The sequence below is a fragment of the Meriones unguiculatus genome, chromosome 1 (genome assembly GCF_030254825.1).
Source record: "Meriones unguiculatus strain TT.TT164.6M chromosome 1, Bangor_MerUng_6.1, whole genome shotgun sequence".
Lineage (NCBI taxonomy): Eukaryota > Metazoa > Chordata > Mammalia > Rodentia > Muridae > Meriones > Meriones unguiculatus.
Window position 1 is genome coordinate 110,989,067 of NC_083349.1, and position 19,355 is coordinate 111,008,421.

The 19,355-nt window shown below is 38.1% G+C and overlaps 1 protein-coding gene across 9 annotated transcripts in view; it reads left to right on the forward strand.

Moving 5' to 3' along the window:
• The window catches only part of Itsn2 (intersectin 2), a 114,368-nt gene that overhangs the window by 39,915 nt on the left and 55,098 nt on the right, over positions 1 to 19,355 (forward strand). For 7 of the 9 annotated variants that reach the window (XR_009585029.1, XM_060365277.1, XM_060365273.1 and 4 more), the window contains exons 14-18: positions 590 to 730; positions 1,830 to 1,917; positions 4,732 to 4,871; positions 6,016 to 6,096; positions 14,422 to 14,558. Coding sequence is in view for 8 of the 9 variants with exons in the window: in XM_060365277.1 (XP_060221260.1) it covers positions 590 to 730; positions 1,830 to 1,917; positions 4,732 to 4,871; positions 6,016 to 6,096; positions 14,422 to 14,558 (587 nt within the window). In the remaining variant the exon portion in view is untranslated. Of the gene's footprint in view, positions 1 to 589; positions 731 to 1,829; positions 1,918 to 4,731; positions 4,872 to 6,015; positions 6,109 to 14,421; positions 14,559 to 19,355 lie in introns of those variants that run through there. The other 2 variants (XM_021664003.2, XM_060365282.1) reach the window with 2 other exon arrangements.

The following is a 19,355-nucleotide window of genomic DNA, read 5'->3' on the forward strand; positions in this document are numbered from 1 at the left end:
TTTCTTGTTTTCACCCTAATTGCCTCTTTAAAGTGTTTCTCTGAGTGTTAGACAAATTTGTCTTGGAGGGTGAAGTGGCAGTCCACTCTTTTAACACCCACTTCCCCCCTCTTTAGACCTTATTGAAAATTTCTGTTCTCTGTTTTTTGGGGTTTTTTTTGCCTCCTTCTGGAGACTGTTTAACTAAAGGAGATTAGAAAATAACATTGAAGATAGTAAAAGTAGCTAGAGAAGGAGAGACTAATGCCAAATATCACGTGTAAACATTTAAAGAATAAATTAAATATGTTTTGAGATTGTTTATGGTATTTACACATAATCCAGGAGAAAATTCAGTGTGTTGTATTTGTGCTTTTTCATCATAACATATGGGATCCTCCTCTCTGAGAATGATTTGTTTCTTGCTAATAACTCTTCACATAAATGAACGCTAAGTGTTTCCCACTGGATCATAGCCCATCACGTCAGACTGACTATGAATCGTAAATGTCATCTGAGATTTAAGTAAATAAAAATAATTTCTCCTGAAGGAAACATGCCCTCATAGCACTTATTTTTTATTATATATGTGCATATGGTCTTCCTATAGAATGGGAAACATCAGCAGATCTTAGGCAGACTTCAAGATGTCCGAATCAGAAAGCAAACACAAAAGACTGAGCTAGAAGTTTTGGATAAACAGTGTGACCTGGAAATTATGGAAATCAAACAACTTCAACAGGAACTTCAGGTACGCCTTTTGCGGCTGAATGATCTGTAAACACGCGCAGTCCTCTGCAGTTCTTCCTGTAGGTAGTGCGCTTTGGGAATGGTGAGCTCCTCAGTTTCTGGCAGTCCTGTGATAGAAAAGATCAGAAAGTCCATAAATTGCTTAAAACTGGGCTTAGGTTCTGCTTAATTTATACATAAATACTCACCACTTTGAACTTTAATAAAAATATCTTTATATATTGTTTTTGTCCATTTGCAGATCAAGGCACTAATACTGACTGGCAGGTTTACTCCACCACAAAAGCAGCATCTTCTTGCTGTGCTCTCATAGGCCAAATGAGCAAGGCAGGAACAAATACCCTTAATGAGTAACAGTCCTCATGGTTTAATTACACCCTCCAGCCTCACCCCTTAGCACTATAGTGCTGGGAGTCATGTATCAGCACTGGAATTAGGCAGGACACCTGAATTCATGCCACATTTTACATTGCAATAAAGTTGTTGCCATTCATTTTAGGAAATTTTGATTAGAAGTTTCCCTTTCAGCACTGTGTTATGAGAATATCAAGTGTTACAGAAACCTGGTACTTCTTTACTTGTGAAGTAGAGTCTGGTTCAGTTATTGCTCTTTGAGAGTAGGGACATTAGAAGTATTCTCCACCTGCAGAGTCCTCTTGTGTAACTCCTTTTACTGCAAGAATGGCCGATCAGTTTTCCCCTCGTCACAGCAAAGCCATTTATTACGTGGTTTGAAACGGCTTCCCTGTTTCTCCCCAGGATCCCAGCCCCTCTTTGATGTATACATATGTATTATGGAGTGTCATGGCCCGTTTGCACATGCTATCTAGTACATGGACACCCTCTCATTCTTTGCCAGCTGTCATCCATTGCAGTGCAAAAAAGTTTAGGTCTCTACACACTCATTGCTGAAGGCATTCTTGATTGGCTATATATTTCAGCCAGCCATTCCTAATTATTTGCTTAAATACTTTCTTTTTATATTCTATATAATTCTACACTACAACCATGTAATATTTCTATTCTGTGTAAAAGTCATATTTTAAAATATTCTTAGACATTATATTGTTTTAATCAGATTCTAATTTTCTTTTTAAAAGGAATATCAAAATAAGCTTATCTATCTGGTACCTGAAAAGCAACTATTAAATGAAAGAATTAAAAACATGCAGCTCAATAACACACCTGGTAAGTATCTAGGTTTTGTTTTGTTTCTTTTCTAAATAATTTTAATACATTATTATTTTTAAATGGCATTATTTTATTAAAATCCTTTGCCTATAAGTTAAAATTTTCAGAATAATAGGAAAAAATATTATCATAAATTGTATTAGCTACATATTTCATAGTTGTAACCAGATACCTGACAAGAAATAACTAAAGAAAGGAAAAGTTATTTTTAACTCACAGTTTAGACAAAGGTACCAAGTAATCAAAGAGAAAGCATGATCTCATATGTGAATAGTGTAAGGAAAAGTGGATAACCACATGCAAAACATTAAAATTAGCCCCGATCTTATCCCAGACATGGAAACCAACTGAAAATGAATTAAAGACCTAAGTTTGGGAATAGTAATTCATGCCTGTCCTAGCACTTGGTAGATAACTGAGGTAAGAGAATTGTCATGAATTTGAGACCAGTCTGGGCTGCATAGCGAATTCCATGTCAGCCTGGGCTGAAGAATGAAACCCTACCTCAAAACGAACAACAAAAATAGATTAAGAGCTAATATAAGATACAAGCTATAAAGCTTCCAAAAGAGAACAGATGAAACTACCTTGACATCTTTTGTGACCATTTTTAATATATTTTATTAATTCTTTGAGAATGTTATGCAGTATATTTTGATCATATTTACTTCATGCTTCTTCCAACTCCTCTCAGATCCACACCTACCTCCCCATCTCACCTTTAATTTCATAACCTCTTTTTTGTTTTAGAAGGCTTTTTAAATTTTCTGTTATGTGTTTTGGTGTTTTATCTGCTTTATCTGAGCACTACACGTGTGTGGTGCCTAAGGTAGCCAGGAAAGGTCATTAGATCTGTAAAATTGGACATACAGCTGTGAGCTACCATATGGGTGGTGGGAATCAGTGTCTGGAGGAGCAGCCACTACTCTTAACCACTGAGCCATCTCTTCAGCCCCATTAACAGTTTTTTTATATCACCAAAATTTAAATAGAAATAGGAAATTGTTATACAAGTGATTTTTTTAAAATATTATAAAAAGCTCAAGAAATATGAAAGAAGTCATTCTATATCAAAGTAAAAGGTTTCTGCACATCCAAGGAAATGCCCAAGATGACAATGCCACCCACAGACTTAGAGAAATTATCTGTATCTGTTAGGTGTTTGATATATAAAGAATTCACACAACCCAATTAAAAAAATCTCCCAAACAGAAAAACTCCACATGGCACAATTGAAAAACAAGCAGAAGACTTAAATAGACATTTTCTCCTAAAAAGATAAAAATGACTATCAAGTGTTTGAAAGGTGGTCACTGTTGTTAATCGCTGAATTATCCCCTGATACCTTTAGGATAGATGTTATCAGAAAGGTAAGAAATTTGTGTTGGAGAGAAAGAAAAGGAAAATCTGGCACACCATTGGTGGGTAGGTAAATCAGAACAGATATTATAGAAAATAGGCAGATTCTTACATAATTAGAAATTAGACTGCCACATGACCCACATCTGAATATGGATCTGAAAGAAGCAAATTGCTGTCTCAATGGCATGTGAACTCACACGTTCATTGCTCATCTTCACAACAGGGTGGAAACAGGTGTCCATCAATAGGAAAGCATATGCACACATACAAAATGGAATGTTCTACCTAACAAGAGAAAGGAAGACTGCTGTATGTGACATCCTGAGTAATCCGGACTGTAGACTCAGTAAACAAGTTAGCAATGAAGTTCAAAAAGTTCATGGTTTCACATGTCAACTCTCAACAAGTTGAGCTCAGAGAAACAGAGTAGAATGATGCTTGCCATGAAAGGGAATTTTTACCATAGAAAGGGATTAGTTACTTTTAAATGGAATAGCCATAATGTAGGCCACTGTGGAAATGGAACTAGATCTGCATGTCCTAATTGATAAAATATATTGTTAAATTTAAAACAACCTAAAGCTGGGTTTGTGGCTCAGTGGTAGAGCACACTCACCTTGAATGTATACATGAGGCCTGGTTCAATCTCTACTATCACCAAAATATAAGTAAATAAAGGCATGTATGTTATAGAATGCCATAGATACTCTGAGTCTAGTAAGTAAAAGTTAAATGAATATACATATATGTAAGTGTACATTCACTCATAACAAATGCTTAAAAGGAGAAGTTAGGGTTTCAGATGTGGGAGGACTTTTTGCTCTATATGTTAAATTTTATTCAAATTCTATACTTGATTCTGTACCCTAAAAATACAAAATTTTAGGATATGAATTTAGATGGTAGTGTTACTACTTCATTTTAAGGTAAAACTATCTTTATACCTAGTTTCTTAATCCTTGTGTAAATTAAAAAAAATCATGTACAGCAAGCCCTCTCTTTTTACCTCTTAACGTGTTATTAAATAATCCTGTTAATAATGCTTATTGGGTCCTTGCTGTGAGTGATCCTTTGTTCTTGAGCTCATTATGGGTATGTACAAAACTATTTTAACAGCACGTCCTGTTAACTGAGTACTTACTCTGAGTCACACTTTTTGCCATGGATTTTTATTCACTTCATTTAATGAGGTAGATGCTAACATGCCCATTGCATTTGGTAAAACACCTTTTCTGATGTGGAGGTTTTCAGTTAGAACCAATTCTTATATCCATTCCCTTTGAGGACCTTTACAAGATATTATCTGGGAATAAAAAGTAGTGTCTTTTCTACTCACCTATGTAATAATGTATACATTTTGTGTTTCTTTAGTTACATCGTTTTTGACCAGACAGGAAAGGACATGAACTTCTGCCAAATGTGAACTGACTTGATATTTTTGTATTTCAGATTCAGGGATCAGTTTACTTCATAAAAAATCATTGGAAAAGGAAGAATTATGCCAAAGACTTAAAGAACAATTAGATGCTCTTGAAAAAGAAACTGCATCTAAGCTTTCAGAAATGGATTCATTTAACAATCAACTGAAGGTATTTATCTTCTATTATCCTCATGTCTTTATAGCTGCTTCTTGCTTTAAAAGCTACTGTTAGCACACGTATTACATTTTCATAATTGATTATACCACAACTACTAAGACCATAAAATTGTCGTTAATGTTTTCTAAAACTTAGTAAATATTGTGTCATAAGATTAAATATTTTCCCCAAAGTTTCCAGATTTTGAGGACTATATGCTCCTCAAAAACAACTGCCGTTGTCAGGACTTCAAAAGCATTCTGAATAGAAAACAGGCTGGGCATGATGGTGCATACCTGTAAATCCCAGACGTTGGAGGGTGACACACAAGGATCAGAATTCAAGGTCATTTCTCAGCAACCTAGAGAATTTAAGACCATCCTGGGCTACATGAGCCCCTGTCTCAAAAGGGGGAGGAGGAGTGAACAGGGAAATTTCAAAATTGCTCTGATGGTAGATCTTCTTCTAGCATACTAAATTCTTTTTCTTGTTTGTTTGTCTCTTTGCTCGAATATAATTAATCTTTGAGAAACAACAAAATACTTAGTGAAATATAAAGTAAGTCTGAGACTATTAACTTCATACAAAAAGTAAAGCTCATGGTTCATGATTCATTGTTTGCTGCTGTGGCAGAGCCAATGCCCAAACACAATGTTTTCTCTATGGGGCACTGGTAATTGAATAGTGAAACCATATGAATGGAGATAATAAAATGTTAGTTGGATACTGAAGCTATGACTAGAGGTAATAAAAGCTAATCCCTAGACAAATGGCACTTCATTCTGCTGTGGGAGTGGTCTCAGTTCATCCTTTGCTAACTGTGTATAACATTATCAGAGCATGCAGTGTTATATAGTGATTCTTTAAGAAAGCTGTTTCTTCATATGGTTTTTATCTTTTTGACTTAGAGTAACATTAGCAGCAATTGCAGAATAAACGGCATGGTAAAGAAAAGGCATCATGGTGGTTTCAGTTAAGCACATAAGTTGAGAATAATGCTGATAATGTCCATTTCACAAAGGTAGAGTCTTTAGAAAAGTTATAACATGATCATTTGTCATTGGTGGTCAAACAAGCCAGTCAAGTTACCTTCCTTAAATTATTTTTTAAAATCTGTACACAGTTTAACTGGCCTTTTGTCTGCCTTATCTTACAGTGTGGGAATATGGATGACTCTCTTCTTCAGTGCCTTTTGTCTCTGCTAAGCTGTCTCAACAACCTCTTCCTCTTACTTAAGGTTATTTTCTAATATCTAGCTTCTTTTTTTTTAAGTTACTTTACTGTTTTTTTTTTTTTTAAACTGGACCATTCTTTGTTTTTATCTGATTGTCTTTGTTTGGAATAACGTATACAATAAAATCTTTTTTTTCCTTCTGTTTGCTCTAATATCCTTCTGCTGTCTAATTGCCTGTTTGAGTCAAATGCCTGAAATCAGGAAAACTGTCCACATTGCCCTCCTTCAAGAGGAACCCAACTAGTTCCCTTACATTTTCCCTGTGGACTGGGTTAACTAGTGGTGTGATTCAGGAGAAAACTAAGGGACTGTGAGATTAAATTACCCATATTCCTTAAAGCCATTGCCTAAGTTTTTACTTGCTGCAGTCTAGGGCAGGTTCATGCCTCATGTATACCAGGCTGCTTCCTAGTTCGACCATAGGGAAAATTTAAAGAATCGGTAATGCTAGGGTATCATTACTTACCAGGCTAGGTATTCTGACATACTTGCACTTGAAGTAAAATTTAATATGTGTAAATCATACATTTTGTCGTGTGTAATACACAGACTATTCAAAAATATTCAGTGAATTTCTCCTTTAATGTAGTTTAAAGAAAAGTGATTTATGTTAATCACTTGCCTACCCCACTACTCAGTGCTAAAATGTATGCAATAGGAGGTTCCACATATATTCCACAGTAACTACACCCCAGCTCCTTGAAAAGGTAAGGCAGATTGCAAAGGTAGCAGCAGCAGGGACCCAAATGTTGATCTATAGGATTAGAACACGACTGACCAGGTTATCTGGTCCTAGAATTTTATAGAGACTGAAGTATGAGTTTTTTCATGGTACAATAAGGTTCAGTGCAGATTTGTGGACTGTACTCAGCACAGAATAGTCTGATTCTTCCAGTCAGCATTGATTCTCTACAGGCCAGCAGACTATTCTGTATTGCTTTACTTTCTTCCTTCTGCTTCCTGCCTTCTGGTTTTTCACTGCTTATTGATACTTTCATCAGAGGCGATTTTGGACACTAAAGGGGTGTGAAATCTGTAAGTCAGTGGTTAGGAAACTTGACCGAGGTTACAGGGTGCAAGAAAAGAAATCTTTGTGTTCATTGCTGTAAGGTGATTCAGAGTTCACTTAACGCAGTGCTGAGAAATTCCATTGACTCTGGTATCTCCTCCAAGGGCTCCTGAAAGTGCCATTTCAGTTGAGCAGTAAGCAGAAGCTGGGTGCAGTGGGTCAGCAGTGAAATGAAGACGTGTTTAAATGTCTATGAACAACTCTTACTCAAAAGAGAGTAAGAAGGCATGAGGCTGACAGGTATTAAATGAAGGGACAAAAGAAAACTCAAAGTAGACAACAGAGAGGATGCGAGAGGAAGAGATTATAAATAAGTATGATAATTGATAAATCACAGCCCCTGGTTAAATGTCTGCCATGCATAGGGCCTATGTAAAAAAGCCAAATGTGGCACACCCTTGTGATCCCAGTGCTAGGGAGACTAAAAGACCCTACCCCCAATAAAAGGTGGATGCTGTGTCAACCTGCCTGGAGCAGGGCAGGCCCCATGCCTGGGTGTCGTCAGCCAACACAAACTGGACTCTATAGGGTGTTTGTTTGCTTTGTTTGTTTTCTTTGGTTTTAAAAGAGAAGGAGAACTGAAAGAGAAGTTGGGTGGATAGGGAGTTAGGGGAGAAGTTGGGGGAGGGGGAAATTTTTTCAAAGAATAAATAAAAGCATTAAAAGTAAGGTGGGGGCTGGGCAGTGGTGGCACACACTTTTAATCCTAGCACTAGGGAGGCAGAGGCATTCAGATCTTTGCGAGTTCATGACCAGCCTGGTCTACAGAGTGAGTTCCAGGACAGCCAGGGCTACACAGAGAAACCTTGTCTCAAAAAAATAAAAAATAAAAAATAGCCAGGCATGGTGGCACATACCTGTAATCCCAGTACTCTGGGAGGCAGAGGCAGGTGGATCTTTGTGAGTTCAAGGCCAGCCAAGGCTACACAGAGAAACCCTGTCTTGGCAGAAAAACAAACAAACAAACAATTGAATTAAATTTAAAAATAAAAAATAAGGGGGAAAACAATTGAGGAAGACATTTGATGTTGAACTCTGGCCTACACATGTATATGCATATACACCCAAAAAAAAGAAGGAAGATTTAAAAAAAGAAAAAAATCCAGAGCATAGATTAAAGAATTTCTTTTAAGAGAAAATTTTCAGATGCTAGATAGATCAGCAGGAGTTCTAATTGTCGGTGAGGTTTTTAGGGAAAAGAGTGTATGGGATATTCAAGACAGAGAGAGAGAGACATCAGCCTAAAGTAGATGCCTTGTGGGCGGGAGTGGGTGAGTACAAGCATGAGAGAAGAAAACAATGTGTTGAGCAATGTTAAATGCCTATTTCATTCCAGGTCATGAGTTTAAGTTGAAGATTGCATGCCTAATTATATAATTTTCCTTCAGTAATTTTCAGTTGCACAGAGATGGCTAGTGAAATAGGTTCATGGCATCATATAGGTTTGGGATTTTAGCAGGCCAAGATGGAAGGGAAGGGGAGTTAAAAATCATAACGTGAGAATTATGATAAAGATAATCTCTGAAATAGGGACTGGGTATAAAAGGACCACAGAGGAAGAGGTGCTGATGAAGAAAAGGAATGATAACGTCAACAGAGTGAGGGTCTCAGTGAAGCTGAGAAACCCTTGAAGTGGCAAAGGCTCAGAGGCTTATGTGTGAAGAATAGGATATGTAGCCAGTGGTTGTTCTTGTTTTAATGATAATAGAACTCAAGGCATACTAGTAGGAATAGTCCCATTAAGAAGCATTTGAAAGGTTTGACCTCAGAGTTAGGTTTTGATTGAACCATCAGTACAGAGGTCAAAGAATAATATGAGAACTGAATAAATGAGAATCGATGACCTGGTGATCAACAGGTGATGATGAAATAGCATACACACACAGACACAGGGTGGGATACTTTGTGAACCCCATGTGCTATACAAATAATTTTGTTGTTCTTATCAGGGAAAGAGTAGCCTGTGGTAGCTCAGTAACCAATTGGTTTCCCAAAGTGAGGGGAACAGGGACTATTTCTTACAGGAACTCAATGACTGGCTCTTTGGTCTCCCCACCCCCGAAGGGAGGAGCAGTCCTGTTAGGCCACAGAGGAGGGCTTTGCAGCCAGTCCTGAAGATACCTGATAAAACAGGATCAGATGAATGGGGAGGAGGTCCCCCCATCAGTGGACTTGGAAAGGGGCACGGTGGAGATGAGGGAGGGAGGGAGGGAGGGACTGGGAGGGAATGAGGGATCGGGACATGGCTGGGATACAGAGTTAATAAAATGTAACTGATAAAAAAAAATAAAATAAAATAAAAAAAGAAAAAAAAAAAAGAATTACGCTTAAATGCTTAGTGTGATAAAAAAGCATCACATTGACTCTCCATAGTAACTGAGGCAGTGCTTTTCCACAGAAGGAAACCAGAATCTGCCAACACCAGAATTGTTAGTGGTACCCTCCAGGTGGCAAGGGGTAATTTGGGTGTCAGGTTTACATCTTCTCTCCAAGATGAGGTATAATAGCAGGAAATGTGGAAATGAAGAATTGCTGCCAGGCATGTGATAGGAACTTTGGTTTCTGAAGCAAAGCATCTTATCCATGTTTATGCTGTGGACTCCTCTCTAGAGTTCATCTCACAGTATTTTACATGAGGGGCTGGGCTGTAACTCAGTGTTAGAGCACTTGCCTAACATGCACTTAGCCCTAGTTCTAAGTCCCAATACTACCAAATATATTTTTAATAAGTTATCAAATATAGAAGTTCAAGTATATGTGATTCTATGTTTATGAAGTAAATAAAATCTAGTGACAGGTATACCATCTTTAAGTAAGATATCAAGTAATCTAGAACTATACTTTTTATATAGTAATATATAGTAACCATATTCAGTTTGCTTTTGAAAACATCATAAATATGAGTAATATCATGGTGGTTTATTGCTTTCACTTGACATTGATGGAAATGCTGGATTTTAGAAAAAAGCTAGTGAAAATAAAAATCAGTTTTGTTCCTGGCCATGTCATGGAATTCTGTACTCTACTAAAAATAATTTTAAAACCTTAGACGTGCATTGGTCCTCGAGTTAAAAGCTGTTGCCCCAGTGTGAAGGCAAAGTGGTTTGATGTGCTCATTTCCTGTCTGCTTTTATCGCTCAGTTATAGAGGTTGGGATGATAGGATGCTCCACTTTGATGAGTATCTGTCTTCTTAAATTTTGTTACTTTGTTACTTACAGACCTTGAAGCTATGTTGCTAGTGTGAGTAGATTTACAATTGTTGTAGTTTACTGGTGCATAGGTCCATTTGTCATGATGTCCCCTCTAGAGATGCTTCTTGCCTTAAGGACTAGTTTTTCAACCTGTAATCTCAGATTGGACAGGAGGGCTGCAAATCCTAGGCCACGTCGGGGACATAGCTCACTTGGCAAAGTGCTGGTTATGCAAGCACGAAAACCCAAATTCAATCCCAACTATCCACAGAAAAGTCTGGTCATAGTGGTATGCTTATACTCCCCGTGAAGGAAGTACTAGATACAGTGTGGGAGGGGAGGCAGACACAGGGTTATCCCTGGGGCAGTCTGGCTAGCCAGCATATCCTAATTGGTGAGCCCCAGGTCCCAGAGAGGCCCTGGCTCAAAACTAAGGTAGAGAGTCCTGAGGAAACATAGTCAAGACTGCCATCTGCCTGCAAGCCTGTGTTCATGCATATGTACAGGAGCATGCACGCATACACATACAAACTTTTTCAAAGATAACATTTCCTGATATAGTAGTCTAACTGTGCTGGCCTTCATTCACATTTTATCTTTTAAGTAACATAGTTATGGTTTATAATTTCAGCTTAATATTTAATCAGAGTAGTTGGTCTGTTTAATATATTTACTGATAAATTTGGACTGAAAAATGTATTTTTTCCCTTCTGTTATTTATTTTGTGTTTCTTTTTCTTACCTTGGCCTTTTTTAGTACATTTATTTGTTTGTTTGTTTATAGTTTCACGCACATATATTAATGTACTTTGAGCATAGCTTCCCACGATCATCCTTCTTATCTTTACTAAAAAGTCTTCTTCCTCCTTGTGCTTTTAAAAGCCTAGTTCATTTAATTAGTATTCTGCCTGAGCATGGGTGGGGAGTTATTTACTTAAGCTATGGCAGTTTAACAATGGCTACACCCACCCCTGCCGCAGCGACCATTAACTGTCTGTAGTTCCTTCAGGGAAGGATGGCAACTGAGCATTATTTCTGTTGAGCTCTACTTCTTCCTTCCCTGTTAACCTTGTTATGCCTTCTTTTATTTTTCTGGTAGTGGGTATCCTCAGGTCATAATTTGCATCCTTGATTTATTTATTGTCAATGTTAATTTGCTAATGTATATACTCTGTATATGCCCAGTGCCTGCAGAGTCCAGAAGAGGGTGTTAGATCCTCTGCAACTGGAGTTGCACATGATTGTGAGCTGTTGTGTAGGTGCTGGGAGTCAAACCTGAGTCTTCTGGAAGAGCAGCCTTAACTGCTGAGACATCTCTCCAGCCCTTTTTCTTAGTTCATTGACTTTTGGTACACTTCATAATTTTTTTGTTAAATTCCACCCAAGCTTTTTATATGAAAAAAAAAGCACAGACATAATTTGGATATTCATTTGTAATTTGATAAACAAGCTCATCTTCATTCCAGCGGCAATTTTCTTTTGCTTCTGGCAAACAAAATAGAACAAATTACCTTAATTCAATTACTGGCTGAGCTGATTGAAAGTGGGACTGCTATACCTCTGTGGTGGTTTGAACGAGAATGGCCCTCATAGGTTCCTATATTTAAATGCTTGGTCCTCAGTTGGTAGGACAGTTTGGGAAGGATTAGGATGTGTGTCCATCTTAGAGGAGGTGTGTCACTGGAGGTAGGCTTTGAGGTTTCGAAAGCCCACACCATTCCCAGTTAGCTCTCCATGCCTCACACTTGTAGATCAGATGTATGTTCTCAGCTACTGTGTTCCATACAATGATGGGCACAGACTGTAGCTCTCTGGCACCCAGAGGTGGATGTTCTGCTTAGCTCCATAGCCACTGCTTTCTTTCTCTCACCTTCTCAATTGGATGCGTGCCTGGAAGGAGAAAGTACTGGGTGTCAGGTGTCTTTCTCAGCCTCTCTGGTTTCCTCTCTTCAGGCTCTTAACATCTCCGGTGCCTTGACAGTGTTCCAATACATGTAAATAAGTAGTTTTATATCTATTCAACTTCCTAGTTTTTGGCAGAACTTGAAACTGTAAGAATTACTCAGACCCTAGTTACTAGACTTTTTGCCCTGGGTCAGCCATTGGAAGAAGAACCATTCAAGGACTCGGGGCTTGAAATAAAAATCTCCCTGCAAAGTTATTGCAGCTCAATCTTAAAGGACGAGCTGGAGAGCTAATGTCATACAGGTTAAGATCAGACATTAGTTGGTTCCTCTTTATACTCCCTCCAGATGTAATATTCTCCTAGTCCTGGCTCCTGCCACTAGTAATAGCTAATATTTACTGAGAATCTAAGTATGTAGCATGCAATACTGTAAGCATTTTCCCTGAGTTAATTCATTTTACCCACATAGCAGCTCTGTGAGACACATTCAGATAAGGAAACTGAACTTTGCTGAGATTATTGACAGAACCTTCCTCACACTTCTGTGGACTTCTCCTAGAGGCATGCTTCTTAACATTAAACCAGCCTGCTTCTGCATATAACCATCATGGTCTTTTGCTTTTCAGTTGAATTTAGAGGCAAAAATAACAAGTAAAATCTTGGACGCTAAGCCCTGTGTGAGACTAAGCCTACACAGCATTTGTGTAAGTCCCAGATACTTGGACAGTCTCAGTCACCACACTACCCTTTGGCCAGGTATATAGCTCAGTCAGTTTACCTGTGGCTTAGCTACAGTCTGGAAATATACAGGTTGGCCTGGTTTGGGTGTAGAGTTTTGTGACTAGAATGGTGAGAAGACATCATACACTAAAAACAAAACAAAGAAACAAAAAAAACTATGTTCAGATATTATCTAGCTCCCTCATTTGCTATTATTTTTTTATTGTGTTAAGGTTTTCCCCTTTATTTTATTTTCTTTCTCTTTTTTGTTTGTTTGTTGTTGTTTTTTGCTAATTAGTTGGTTGTTCTTAGTTTTATCTTTCCTTCAAATTTGTTTTCTTTTTGTCTGTTTGTTTGTTTCCTTTTTTTCCTACTCTTGTTAATTATTCTGTAGATTCCAAGGGAAAGAAAACCAATTCAAAGTGGTGGCTGTTGAAAGGATACCACGATGAGTGAGTGGAAGGATGGCAGCTGGAAAAGGGCATTCCTACAACACTGAGCAATGGAGTTGAAGACTGGGTTTCTCTAGTCCTCTTCTCTACCTCTGTCTCTCATCTTTAATTCTCTGCTTTATATGGACTTCATTCCTGTCACTTCTGGTACCACTTAGTAGTAAGGGAGCCAGATTTAGTTTATCTCAGTTTAATGAGCCAGGGAAGTTTCTCTTTACCTAATCAAGATATCTGTATCCAGGAAAAAGTTCTGACCCAGCTTGGATCATATGTATGTTCTTTTGACTAGTCATTCTGAGAAGGGAAATAAAGTTCTGTGATTGTTTATACCAAGAGAAATGATTGCTTCTGAATGGAAATACTAGGAACACTGAGACCTGCAAAACCCACATGTGGGGAAAAAAAAAAAAAAAAAAAGGCCATTGTGTATACTTGTGATCCCAGCACTGGGAAGGTGGAGATGGACAGATCCTTGAGGCTCCATAGCCAGCCAGCCCAAACTACTAGGCAAGTTTCAGGCCAATGAGAGATTCTATTGAAAAAGCAAGGAATTTGGTGCCTGAGAAATGATATCCAAGGTTGACCTAGGCCTCTGGCCTACACCATACACACTCACACACACACACACACACACACACACCCCTACACATATACACTTCACAAAAATTTTTCTTTAAATGTTATCATAATCAATTTTTTTTCTTATTTTAATGAATTGCATTTCTATTAAAAATAACACTTCAGATAATTGGTTTATTAAATTTTTATGTTCTATATGAACTGCTGTGAAAATAGGTGAATTTAGCATGTATTTTCTTAGTAGATGCATGAAGTACTTATTGTATTTTAAGACTTATATTATTTAAATAGATCTTTTAAACTTTTAAATCTTTTAACTATACTTGTCTTAGTAATTTTTAATGCAAATGCTACATTATTAAATATGATTAAAATATTTAAGTGTTGACTTACTTGTATTTTATCCTTAGGAACTAAGAGAAAGCTATAATACACAACAATTAGCCCTTGAACAACTTCATAAAATCAAACGTGACAAATTGAAGGAAATTGAAAGAAAAAGATTAGAGCAAATTCAAAAAAAGAAACTGGAAGATGAGGCTGCAAGGTAATTAAAATAACCTTGTATTATACTATATTATTATTATATGAATGTATTGTACTATATTGCTATTAAAATTCTGCTGGGCAGTGATGGCACATGCCTTTAATCCCAGCACTCAGGTAGAGACAGGATTTCTATGAGTTATATATAGGCCAGCCTGGTCTACAGAGCAAGTTCCAGGTCAGCCACTGCTACACATAGAAACCTTCTCTCTGTAAAAAATGTGGAACAGAGTTAAACAGAGAATTCTCGACAGAGGAATATCGAATGGCAGAGAAACACTTAAAGAAATGTTCAACCTCATTAGCCATCAGGGAAATGCAAATCAAAACGGCCCTGAGATTCCATCTTACACCCATCAGAATGGCCAAGATGAAAAACTCAAGCGATAACACATGCTGGAGAGGATGTGGAGAAAGGGGAACCCTCCTCCACTGCTGGTGGGAATGTAAACTGGTACAACCACTCTGGAAATCTATCTGGCGCTTTCTAAGACAATTAGGAATAGTGCTTCCTCAAGATCCAGCTATACCACTGCTAGGTATGTACCCAAAGTTTGTTCAACTTTGGGAGTATAAAGAGCAACCAACTAATGTCTGATCTTAACCTGTGTGACATTAGCTCTCCAACTCGTCCTTTAAGATTGAGCTGCAATAACTTTGCAGGGAGATTTTATTTCAAGCCCGAGTCCTTGAATGGTTCTTCTTCCAATGGCTGACCCAGGGCAAAAAGTCTAGTAACTGGGGTCTGAGTAATTCTTACAAAAGGGATACTTGCTCAACCATGTTTGTTTTTTTTTTTTTTTTTTTTTTTCCAGGGACTTTATTTTTTTATTTTTTTATTTTCAATGCAGTTTATTCAGGAACATTGAACAATCCTCGGACCCCGGGGAAAGCCAGCCCACAGCTTAAATAGCCTCTGGGTAGCCAACCCAGGCGTGCCACGGGGGCAATGCAGATAGGTCCACATACATGGAAGCAAGCCAGATCCTCGGCCTTAGCCAAATGTGGAGTTGTTCGTGACAGAGAGCACTCACCATCGGGAAGGTGGAAGGCAGAAACCAGCTCCATCTTTAAGGCATAGCATTCCGCAGCTCTCTACAGTTCCCCCTTTTTGTTTTAGACGCATCAGGCAAGAGTAGAGGTCTGATCTCTGATATTAGAAATAAATTGGGACTTTGTACAGATGTTCATTTAGGTGTCATCCACCCAAAGAGCATCGGACCCGTCCGATACCTTTTTCTCAGAGGCGGGACCTGGCCTTCAACCATGTTTATAGCAGCTTTATTTTTAATAGCCAGAACCTGGAAACAACCCAGATATCCATCAACAGAGGAATGGGTACAGAAATTGTGGTATTTTTACACAATGGAATACTACTCAGCAATCAAAAAGGAGGAAATCATGAAATTTACAGGCAAATGGTGGGATCTAGAAAAGATCATTCTGAGTGAAATATCCCAGAAGGAGAAAGACAAACTCAGTATATACTCACTTATATAGCCCTATAAGATATGATAAACATAGTGAAATCTATACACCTAAAAAAGATAATCAAGAGAGTGGACATGGGGTAAGATGATCAATCCTCGTTTAGAAAGACAGGTGGGATGTGCATTGAATGTATGACACGAGTCTACTGAGCGCATCTGAAAGTCTCTTAACTAGCAGTGTTGTCAAAGCAAAGACTCATGACCAAACCTTTGGCAGAGTACAGGGAATCATAAGAAAGAAGGGGAGTTAGTCTGATGGGGAAAGGATAGGAGCTCCACAAGGACCAAATATATCTGGGCACAGGGTCTTTTCTGAGACTGACATTCAACCAAGGACCATGTATGGATATAACCTAGAACCTCCGCTCAGATGTAGCCTGTGGTAGCTCAGTAACCAATTGGTTTCCCAAAGTGAGGGGAACAAGGACTAGTTCTAACAGGAACTCAATGACTGGCTTTTTGGCCTCCCCACCCCCAAGGGAAGAGCAGTCCTGTTAGGCCACAGAGGAGGGCTTTACAGCCAGTCCTGAAGATACCTGATAAAACAGGATCAGGTGAATGGGGAGGAGGTCCCCCCTATCAGTGGACTTGGAAAGAGGCATGGTGGAGATGAGGGAGAGAGGGAGGGACTGGGAGGGAATAAGGGAGCGGGACACGGCTGGGATACAGAGTTAATAAAATGTAACTGATAAGAAAAAAATAAAATTCAAAAAAAAAGAAATAAAAAAAGAAACCTCTCTAAATAAATAAATAAAATTTTAGCTTTGTTGCATATTACTTTTTTATGAAAATTTACATACTAATAAGATTCTAACTTTTATTAATTCAATTCTCCTTTTAGGTATTGAGTTTTCATTAATCAAGTATATGGCTTATTAATGAAAGAAAAGGACATGGGAGTCAGATCTGGATTGGGATTCTTAGTCTTCCCCTTACTCTCTGAGGAACCCTAGCAAGCAGACCATTTATCTTTCTAAACCTTGGTTTCTCTATTTGAAAAACAAAAATTACCCTTTACCTCATCGATAATTGTAGTCTCTAAACAAATAATGCAGCTGGAATCATGTATAGCTTTCACATAACACATAATAAACCCTCATTAGTTCTCTATCTTGCTAATAAGTCTGTTGTTCATTGGAAGATCATTTAAAAAAAAACATAAAATGATTTTACTTTTTAAAGAGACTATCACATGCTGCTGATGCAGTTTTGTGTTTGCCACTGAGATATATTGAATATCTCCATTTAGAGCAGAGGGAAGAGGGCCAGGACATCTGACACATAGACCTTTCCCTTAGAAGCTGTATGTAGCTTGTTTGGTTTTTTTTTACTTTTGTCAGTAAAATCTTTTGTTTCTCCCAAGTTCTCCAGTGTCAGAAATTAGTGTAACTAGTAAACAAGTATTAATGAGCCAGTAATTCTCTTCCCTAGTAAAGAGCAGATGCTAACATCTGTGGAGTAGCTAACAGACACTGTGGAGGTAAGAATCACATCCCCGCTTAGCCTCCATCCTTAATGACCACTGTCAGGCTTGTTTGTGGAGTGATACAAATCCACCCAGGATTCCTCCTCCTCCTGGATTCCTCATTTATGTAGTTGTGGGGTCACACAGTTAAAGAGCTTACCATCATTCAAGGTACCTATATCCATGACCTCCTAGCCAGAAAGCATAAAATAATGCAGAAGGGAGGGCCTCAGTCAGTAAAGGGCTTGCCTTGCAAGTATAATAATTCAAATTTGATCCCCATAGTTTAGGTAAAATTGTGGTGACACATAGTTCCAACTCACTGGCCAGCCAATCTAGCCTAATTGGTGATTTCCAAGCCAATGAATGACAGTGGCTTAAAGGAAGTGGACAGGGTTTTTGAGTATGACACCTGAAGTTGTCCTCTGGCTCCTACCTGCACACATACAGGCATAAGCACCTGAAAACATATATGCATGAGAACATACACATACAAGCATGATCACACACATACATAAATGAGCATTTGTGCATATACATGCATGAGTAGACATACATGGATGCATGAATACATACACATAAATGCATTAGCACACATAAGGGCATAAGCGCACACATAATACCATGAGCACACACACATATCAGCATGAGCATACACCTGCATTTTTAAAAAGAATAATATAGAAATACAGACAGTGAAGCTCTTCATTTGACACTGACATTATATCATTTAACACACTGAACAGGAGATCAAAGCAATGGTCACACAGTCATTGGATAAGAGTTTTCTGTTGATACATGCATCTCACAGTTCCTTACAGATTAGAATTCTTATTAGTAATACATATTCTCATTTTGTTCACCTTTGTACATTTTGTCTTACTGTAGTAAACCAAAGAAACCAAAGATAATACAAGTATTGTAGGATCTTCTCAGTTCAGAGCTTTATGTTATTGCTGCAGCCTGAGTTTTGGCCATTTGCCTAGGTGCGTTCCTCTTCTTCTTCCAAGCTATTAGTAATAGTAGGGCTTCACATTGTAGAGGAGGTATCACCTGTTTCTGGGCTAGCTTTTTATTCACTCGCTAGCCTAAGACGACTTACCAGAATTTAATGAATTTTCTGGAGTTGTTTATGATAATGTGGTATAATCAAACAAGGTCAGTAGGTCATCCCTGGCTTTGTAGTCACACCATCATATCTAGTCCCCATTTAGGGCATTAAGTCACGGCTGTGGATAGGAGAAAATGCTTCTAGAAAGGTAACTTATTATCACACCAGAAGTCTTTATAGTCACCTAGACAGCAGCATTTTCCTTCACTTCTAGCCATGTTTCTATGACATGACAGTTGAGTATTGGAACTAATATATATTATAGTTCTCTCAAATACATTTTTATGACCACATTCAGAGAAAGAGTTGTTACTACTACATTTAGTATCTTCCCCAAACCTCAGCTCTGTCAAAATAGCAGAGATTGTGGCTAGATACATCTCTGGGATTGCACCCCATCACAGTGGAAACTTTCGCTTATTTTGAGGTCTCTATTCCTTAATTGCTGAAGAAATTTAAAAATTCTGGGTAATTAAAAACCTAGAAGGCTCTTAAATTGCTTTATACTTCATTTTCCTGGTTCATTATCCTGAATGCAAATCTCACTCAAAGTTGTGTAAAACTTCTAGAGGAAGCATGCTGTGATGGGACAGAGGTTGAAGGGTTTGAAAACATTGAAAGAAAGCTGGTCCAAGGGTTCTGTCTATCTGCAGTCTCTCTTAGTCTAAGGCTTAGGGAGTACAAGCCACAGGGAGGATCTGTGGAGAGTCTAGACAGGAAGAAGTTTTAGAT